The 8712-nt window shown below is 36.4% G+C and overlaps 2 protein-coding genes across 2 annotated transcripts in view; both read right to left on the bottom strand.

Moving 5' to 3' along the window:
* Positions 1 to 2435: 2435 nt before the first annotated feature.
* On the bottom strand, positions 2436 to 4766 carry zgc:112964 (uncharacterized protein LOC503764 homolog). The gene is made up of 9 exons (XM_056258072.1): positions 4742 to 4766; positions 4463 to 4581; positions 4323 to 4346; positions 4100 to 4233; positions 3740 to 4015; positions 3557 to 3652; positions 3326 to 3464; positions 2870 to 2952; positions 2436 to 2758 (listed from the first exon to the last, which is right to left on the bottom strand). The coding sequence occupies exons 2-9, from the start codon at positions 4518 to 4520 to the stop codon at positions 2678 to 2680; spliced, it is 891 nt and encodes a 296-aa protein (XP_056114047.1). The 5' UTR covers positions 4521 to 4581; positions 4742 to 4766; the 3' UTR covers positions 2436 to 2677.
* Positions 4767 to 5988: 1222 nt separating this feature from the next.
* Positions 5989 to 8712, bottom strand: part of LOC130090617 (sushi, nidogen and EGF-like domain-containing protein 1) — a 72125-nt gene continuing 69401 nt past the window's right edge. Inside the window, exons 6-9 of the mRNA XM_056258070.1 lie at positions 7427 to 7522; positions 7207 to 7342; positions 6266 to 6348; positions 5989 to 6102 (exon numbers count right to left, since the gene is read on the bottom strand). Coding sequence (XP_056114045.1) covers positions 6025 to 6102; positions 6266 to 6348; positions 7207 to 7342; positions 7427 to 7522 — 393 coding nt within the window. The 3' untranslated portion in view covers positions 5989 to 6024. The remainder of the gene's footprint in view (positions 6103 to 6265; positions 6349 to 7206; positions 7343 to 7426; positions 7523 to 8712) is intronic.

The raw sequence follows: 8712 nt of genomic DNA, 5'->3' as shown, positions 1-8712 counted from the left end.
GGCTCTATCACTCTCTCTCCTCTCCACCTGTAGCTGGTGTGTGGTGAGGGCACTGGCGCCGTTGTACTGTGGCTGCCGTCGCATCATCCAAGTGGATGCTGCACACTGGTGCTGGTTGAGGAGAGAACCCCTGATATGATTGTAAAGCGCTTTGGGTGTACAGTAGTACATATGAAAGCGCTATATAAATGCCTCATTCATTCATTCATGACGCTTTGCCACACCATAACTCAGTTACAACTGAGAATGGTTTTAACCAGGCTAGGGAGGCACGGTTTTAAATGCTCGTGGCTACAGTGCCACCGTAAGATAAAAAGCTTAATGACTTTTAAAAATATTGTGGAAAGCAAAACACTGGATAATTTTATTCGCATCTGCATCCATTGTATTTCGTGCTGTTTTACTTCCTTTTCCGGGTCAGGACGTCTACATTTGGTAGTTTCAGCAGTGTATAGTGTAAATGCAAATATCGGATACGGGTTGCTTTTAAAAGATGATGGTAAGCGTGTCGTCAAAAAAATCGGATATAGTCAAAAAATAGGATTTGGGCATCAAGACCGCGGTCAAGTGTGTGTATTTAGACAGGCCCAATGACACGCTTTCTCTGTTACATATACAAGAAATCAAATATCAACACCAACATAAAACCTTGACATGTGCATCGATATAAAATGCTTCTTCATGGTTATGCACCATGCATGCAACTTATAAATGTGGTTGTTTGTTTAAAATAATTCACACATTTCCTGATTCAGTTTGTATATGAAGACTCAAGACTCTCCTTTCTTAATATAATAAAATCACAAACAGTTTGTTAGCAATGCAAAGTTTCAGCATTTCATGAAGCATGCTGTAATCTCACTAACTCTCTCTAAACGTCCGTCTCCCCCTCGTGCGAGCCATGAAACATGCTTTAATTCACATTATAGAGATTTTCAATTTACTGTTACAGTTATCACACACCTAACAATATAACATCAACCTTTTTTGAGGAAAAAATTCAAAGCTAAAGCTAAATAGCCAAATACTTCGATAAATAATATCTCCATAAATGAGCAAATAGGCTTATTGCTTTTATCTACAAACATGAATACATTTTTACCAATTAAGCATGACCGTTTATGCATGTTTAGTTTGACATCAAACGCACAAAAGTGGGTGAAGAAAAACATTTTTTTTTTTTTACCCAACACAATCTTTTTCAGACTTTTTTACTGTCGAGGAAAGTTGTCAAAAAATCTCAATGTTTGTTTAGTTGACTGAGCAATCAGGGTAGAAAGAATAGCATTATATTCAAATTCACTGGAGTGAAACATGTGACAGCTTCGGTCTCACCAATAGACAATCATGATATATGGATCAGTAAAAAGTTGATTTTCCAGCAAATGGAGCCATAGAGGAATAACAGGTTTACTTTCACTATTGACACTGCATATGTAGATTAAACCCGTCATACATCATTGCATGTGAAAGGACAAACAAACATTCCCCTTCTTGAAGAGTGACATTCCTCTGTGAATGCTTTCAGATATCTTAATGTGATTTGACTCAAGTCAAAATTTACACAAATATGTCAAAGCTGACGGTTATGCAACAAACTAATAACTGGAATGACAGCATTTCCATCCTCAATGACTAGATTTGCTGATGAACTTCCCTGTAGGGATATATTAATGGCACCCTTGTGAAAAAGAAATATGCTAAGTATACTTGCAGTCAGACTAATTTTCAGTACTTCAAGTGTGTTAATGATTAGTTAACTTGAAGTGTGGTATTTTGAAACAACTAATTTTGTACTAAGTTATTTAGTTGTAATTCAATTGTAGTAAAGGATAACTTTAAGTGTATTTAGTGAATTTTTGTGTACTAAATTGAAACAACTTCAAGTATATTTAGTATACTTTAAGTTTAGGTATATGCCTATGTATGGACTAATATTACATGCTTGATTAGTGATATTAAAGTGTACTTTATTTGTGTTACATCTATTAAAAAAAAAAAAAAATTGGGGGCGTTTTGACTTTTTATTAGGATAGGACAGTAGCTAGACAGGAAGTGAGGTGGAGAGAGAGAGAGAGAGAATGGATCGGACCAGGAAAGTTTCACGAGCCGGGACTCGAACTCGGGACTCCCGAAGCACACGTCAGCGCACTTGCCCACGAGGCTAAGGCGGCCTTCAATAACAAATGTACATTATTAGATTAATAAAACTTAGCTATACTTTGTACAAAATACTATTGTATAGTATAATGTATTTTGAAAGTATACTTTCAACATTGTTACAATGATCATTTCCAGCACACAGTTAAAATATATTTATTTATTTATATTTTTAAGAAAGTGCAAATAAATACACTTTTAAAAAATAAACAGAATTTTCACTCCAAGTATATATTTTTTAAATATATTTTTAGAAAATATAGTAAAGTACAATTATTTTAAAGGGTGTTAACAGTTGTATTGTGAAAATAGGTAAAAGCATGATGCTAATATACTTTTAATATATTTAAAGATAGTACAATTTGTGTTAGTATATTTGCAATGTACTATTGAAAAAGGGAATATATTTCAAATACAATAAAGTATACTTTTTTTTCACTAAGGCAAGGATATTTGATTTAAGATATTAATGAACCAGCTGAACATCTTTTCCTTGTATGAGTTACATTTTATGAGATCATGGTCGTGTCTTTTGGATTCTTCTGAACTTCAGCTTCACGCTGCTCGGCAGACCGGACTTGACCAGCTCCTGTTGTAGCTGAAATAAAGATTGACTGATAAATCAAAATGTATTGAATCGTCTATTAGCACCATAATTAATAATAATAATACAAAAAATATATATATTCCATTAGTAAGTGCAACTTACTTTCTCTAAAACAGTCTCAATGTTTCTATTCTCTGTCAGGTCTGAAAAAGAAGTAACTCTCATTTGAACTCCTATGATATTTTCTAAGGGGGAAAAAAGCACATGATTAATAATTATGGTAGTATGTTAAAAAAGTGTTTTGAATATGCATGCATACTGTATAGTGAACATAATGAAGAGGTCAAATAGGAATATAATATAATCGGAATATAATATTTGACTTGAATAATGAAGAATTTCACAACACTGCCTTGAAAACAATTCGTTTGTTTCTAGAAATATTCAAATTTCAGCATTTTGCAGATGCTTTTATACAATTTTAGGTTGATTAAAGGTTTTGAATGTGATTGAATCAAACTCATGACTTTGACATTGCTAGTGCCGAAACATCATATGATGCCCGATAAAAACAAACTAATAATACTAAAGATTCTAAAAATGATGGCAATTATGTACCTTGTCCACTGTCCACCCTGAAGGCCCATCGACCAGGAACATTTACATTACTGGTGTTCTTAAGGTTTGGAATAACATTCCCATTGATTGATCCAGGAATCACAACGTAGTCAGTGGAGTTTATTGTGTCATAACCAGCCTGCACAAACAAGGGAATGACCAATTATTGAGACAGAACATCAAGAAGAGATAGGCGTATTGTGTTCTATTGATGTATAAAGCATGTTTTACCTGCACCGCAAATTGTGTCGCAGCGCAGTCACCATAATTCATGAGAATGAAAGACAAATCACCGCCAGAAATTAACACCACTTGAAACGATATTTCCTGCAAAGTTTGGGAACACTGAATGTAACAGCAGCTCTGAGAATACTGTAACCTTGAGCCTGAAGGAGTTTTAACAAACTAACTTACTGTGCCAGAGTAATAAAAGTCTTCAACTCTATCCCAAGTAGCAACAAGGACCCAAGTAGCCGTAAAGCTCAGATACGGGAAATACTGGTTAATATCCTGAGTGGCTTGAGTGAGCACACTTCCATTAGAGTACTGCTGATATGAGATCATGCCATTCCTACTGACGTCAACATCTCTCCAGAGCGGAGCAATGACGTCTTCAGTTCCATTGGGAAAGTACTTAACGTAAAACTCAGACGAAGGCTGGTTGAATGTAAGGTGCCCGTTATTATTAACCTGGGTAATAAAAAGATATTAGTCATGCATGTCACATTTTTCTCATTCACCGTTTGCATTAGCAAAACAGAACTGAACTCTCACATATGTCTTGTTGTATGTGCGGCCAAAGAACACAAAAGGTCTCCACAGGTCGATACGAGTGGAGTTTTCATCTTCAACAGCAATATTAACAGTGTCTCCTGCCACTGAGCCGAACGGATAGAATACAACCGGCGCTGCAAGACAAATATAAACAAGTTCAAACTCCGATGAATAATCTCAGATCACATCTTTTATATGTTTTAGTTCTAAGGTCAATAATTACCCGTCTGTGCTTTTGTCTCCCCGCCTGTTGAAAAAAAAATGCACATAAAATTTAAAAACACTTCCAAATAGAATGTGATATTGTCTTTAGCTATTTCTTTGTCATTCCATGAAGCATATTATATTCATGGTAAAACTCACTCAGCGCAAGGACTGATATGAACATCAGCATATATTGTGAAACTGGAGACAACCGCATGATAAATATTTGGATGAGGTCAGAGATACCAGAATGTCACTGCTACAATTTCACAGAGTAACTAGAAAATCACAACAGAGCAAAGCAATATTAATACTTTTATAATTTTTGATTTTATAACAATTTTCTGTTATTCTTTAACTACAGATATGCATAGACACAGCATCAGATAATAAGTTGTTAAAACAAACAACACTATAGACAAAAAGTTAGATGTTTACCTCAGTCGACTTCATGGAATATGCAAGAAGCACCTTCTGAAAGGTTAAAATCAGGCTCTTATTATCATAGCGCTGAAGGGAGTGACATGTTCAGCCAGTGTCTGTCAATGATTTCAGAATAACAAAGACTGGAATTCTCACTAAACAACTTCACATGATAACTAGGCAAAGACTTATTTTCTTCAAAAGTCCACCCCTTGAAATTATGTCTACGTGGCTATTTCCTTGTGCCAGATTAGATAAAGAATTCAAAAATGTCATGGTGTAATTTGCAAAGAAAAACGGGATATAATGCATTCTTGCATAATGTAATACGTGATGTATGAAACAGTCCCACGACACGCTTTACATGAAAATCATGAGATAGTGTACCAGTTCGTACTCTCCACCAGTCAACAAACACAATTTCAAATTAATAACTTTTTCTTTAATACATTTTTTACTATGTAGTGACCTTTAATTAGGATCAAGAGAGACTGATAGAGGGAGTGACTTTACGTGTTATATGCTCACAGCTGGTCCAATTTCGTTTTGAGATCTCTTACCGAGAACATAACCTGCCGTGGAGTGAAAGTTACAATGCCTATGAACACCGCTGAAAGCCAAATACTTTCATTGTGCCTAAAACCCACGGTTGAAAAAAAAAAAAACCTGGCTATCTACCTACACTGCCTTCATGGTAAAGGCCTCAGATCTCGTCTAGACAGGCTTAATGAGTGTGTTGCAATCTTCAGAAACCTACGGGTGACGTCACGGATACTACGTCCATATTTTTTTACAGTCTTGCAATTCAGATGTTATGTCTCCTTAATTCTGACAGACTTTAGCCCCACCTACTGGATAAGTTTAACATTTCAGATGAAGATTAATCTTTTTCTTCTACTCTTTTAAACTTCATTTGTTATGACACACCAAAATTGTAGACAAAGATTTGTAGACAAAGTACAGGTTTATTAGCATTGTTTACATGCTACAGTTCAAACTTGAAACCCCTAAGATATGTGATAACACAAAGCATGATAGACAGAAAAAAAGAATGAAGGATTATTATTCAAGATAAATAAGGTTGGAACATATGTGATTAGTGTAATAAATTATTTAATTATCTAATTTTATCATATTCTCAGTCATTTTTTCATCATATGTATATATGCTCGTTTATTATTATGTGAGAGAGTAAGTTCAAGGGTGAGAAAATATAAAGGTTCCCTTTCTGCGACATTCTTCTCTTTATCAGTTTCTACATCTTCAACAAGGTAACCATTTGAAGTTCCTTCCATGTATTACGGTGTCTTTTTAACTTTTCTTAACTTCATCTCAAAGGAACTTGACACTCCACGATTGACCAGCTCTTGTTTTATCTGAAACAAAGATGGACAGATAGATCAAAATGTATTTCCATTGTAGGCTACTAGTTAATAAAGTCACCAATGTCAGATTTAAAGTCAGAAATATAAGATAAGAGTCAGGTTTTTTTTTTTCTCTGAGGCAGAAATGTGCTTTTGTGTGAAAAGTGTGACTTACTTGCTGCAAAACAAACTCAGCGTTTCCAGGCTGTGTCAGGTCTAAAAATGAACTAAGTTTCAATTGAAGTCCTATGACATTTTCTAAAAGGAAACACACATAATAAGGCATAATAACAAACACACACAAATATACAGTATATATATATATATATATATATATATATATATATATATATATATAGCCTATATAGACCGATAATCCACGATAAGGCCAAATCACACTTGTGTGACATATTGCTACTTGTGTGACAATGCGTTCATACAACAGTTCGACTAGACGTGTGTAAATAAATAAGAAACAACAACAGAGTGTCTTTAAAAACACTCTTTTGTGCGGAACAACTTCCTTCCGTCATCATGGATTTAAATCTCAAGTTGAAAGTTGAGCCCAAGCCTCCCTTGCTAATTCTAAAACGTCACTTTATAACAAGTAACGAAGGAACGCTTAGTTGCTTAATTGAAGCTTATTGAATTATGTATAGTAGGCCTAGAGTATCATGAGAGAGAAAGATTGACTAAGCCAGTGCATTACCTGCATCTAGCTGATATTCTTCTGGCCAATCTCACAAAATCAGTTTGAATGTCCGCTGAGACTTTGTCCTTTCAACAGTTAAGGGGATTTCCCATGACAGCTCTAGTCAGTGCATTTGTAAATTGAGTCTTATTGCTTACAAACTTCTTTCAGTCCCTTTCAATGTAAAAGTATTTGCTAATGACTCACTCATAAAGACAGTCTAATGGTGTAATAATGTAACTTTCACTGAAGTCGAAATCACAATCACTAAAACCCTTTCTCAATATCAAATACGAAAAAAAAAAATTAATTTAAACAATATTAGAAATGATAAAAGTATAAGAAGTTTGTAGAATAGAAAATAAACAACCAAACAGTTCAGTCAAAATGCAAAAGCATTTACATCATTTTGATGAAACTCCTACCTGTTCCGTTGTTCACAAGAAAGGCCCAACGACCCGGAACATTTACGTTACTCGTGTTCTTGAGGTTTGGGATGTTGCCATTAGAATCATAATGAATTACATGGTAGTCAGTGGAGTTTATTGTGTCATATCCAGCCTATTAAAACCATGAAAAATCAATGTTATGCAAGATACAGAGCCACTATAAAATATTATTTCAATCCTTTGATGTTTGTTTTACCTCCACTGGAAAATATGAACCAGCACAGTCACCATAATTCATCAGAATGAAAGAAAAATCACCTCCTGAAATTAAAACCAATTGAAAGGTGATTGCCTGAAAAAAAAAAAAAAAAAAAATCATGATTCATAGTCTACACAGTCTGTGAAAAGCAAATCTCTCCCGTGAACTACCAAAATACAGACAGCACGTTACATGTCCTACAATAGACAGTAATATACTGGATCACTGTTACACCACAATAAAGAATGCGTATCACTCCGTCCCACGAGCAGCTTTAGGGCTCTCTGATCACTGCTTGGTTCATCTTATACCGACCTACAGGCAGATCAGCTAAACCTGTAATAATGCCTGTAAAAAGATGGACTAATGAAGCAGAGCAGGATCTACAGGCATGCTTCGATTGCACTGATTGGACTGTTTTTGAAGCTGCTACCACCGATCTGGATGAGCTCACAGATACTGTAACATCATACAGAAGTTTCTGAGGATACATGCATTCCTACCAGGACACTCTTATCATTCAATAATGATAAACCATGGTTTACTGGGAAACTCAAACACCTTCGAGGATGCCAAAGAGGATGCTTACAGAAGTGGGGATAAAATCTTGTATAACCAGGCCAGAAACAGACTGACAAAGGAGATCAGAGTTGCTAAAAGAGGCTACTCTGAAAAGCTGAAAAATCAGTTTTCAGCCAAAGACCCGGCATCAGTCTGCAAGGCCTGAGGAACATCACCAACTACAAGTCACCCCCCCCCCCCCCACCCCCGATCGGTGGACAATCAACACCTGGCTGATGATTTAAACGCATTTTATTGCAGGTTTGAAAAGCCACCTTTCTCACCACACACCCGCTCTGATCTGCACTTCACACATCCACCATCACCTCCTGCACTCCCCCTCCCCCCTCCTGCCAACCAACCTGAGCTTAAGGTCTGTGTGGAGGACATGAGCAGAGTCTTCAAAAAACAGAAGACTAGGAAAGCCCCAGGCCCAGACGGCATCTCATCTGCCTGTTTAAAAGCCTGCGCTGACCAACTGGCCCCGGTCTTCACCTAGATCTTCAACAGATCATTGGAGCAGTGTGAAGTTCCCTGCTGCTTCAAACGCTCTACTATCATTCCTGCCCCCCCCCCCCCCCCCCCCCCAAAAAAAAAATCACTGGACTTAATGACTACAGACCTGTCACTCTCACATCTGTGGTCATGAAGTCGTTTGAAAGACTGGTGTTGGCCTACCTGAAGGACATCACTGGACCCCTGCTAGATCCCTTTCAGTTTGC

Source organism: Rhinichthys klamathensis, unplaced genomic scaffold (genome assembly GCF_029890125.1).
Source record: "Rhinichthys klamathensis goyatoka isolate OS25496 unplaced genomic scaffold, OSU_Roscu_1.1 h1tg000148l_1, whole genome shotgun sequence".
NCBI lineage: Eukaryota > Metazoa > Chordata > Actinopteri > Cypriniformes > Leuciscidae > Rhinichthys > Rhinichthys klamathensis.
Note: the sequence above shows the minus strand (reverse complement) of the source record. Positions and strands in the feature narration are given on the sequence as shown.

Coding starts and splice junctions, on each gene's coding strand:
- zgc:112964 (XM_056258072.1), bottom strand. CDS start 4,520: ATGCGGTTGTCTCCAGTTTCACAATATATGCTGATGTTCATATCAGTC. Junction 4,234..4,322: donor GGAGACAAAAGCACAGACGG/GTAATTATTGAC, acceptor TTTGTCTTGCAG/CGCCGGTTGTATTCTATCCG. Junction 3,653..3,739: donor ACTTTTATTACTCTGGCACA/GTAAGTTAGTTT, acceptor CAAACTTTGCAG/GAAATATCGTTTCAAGTGGT.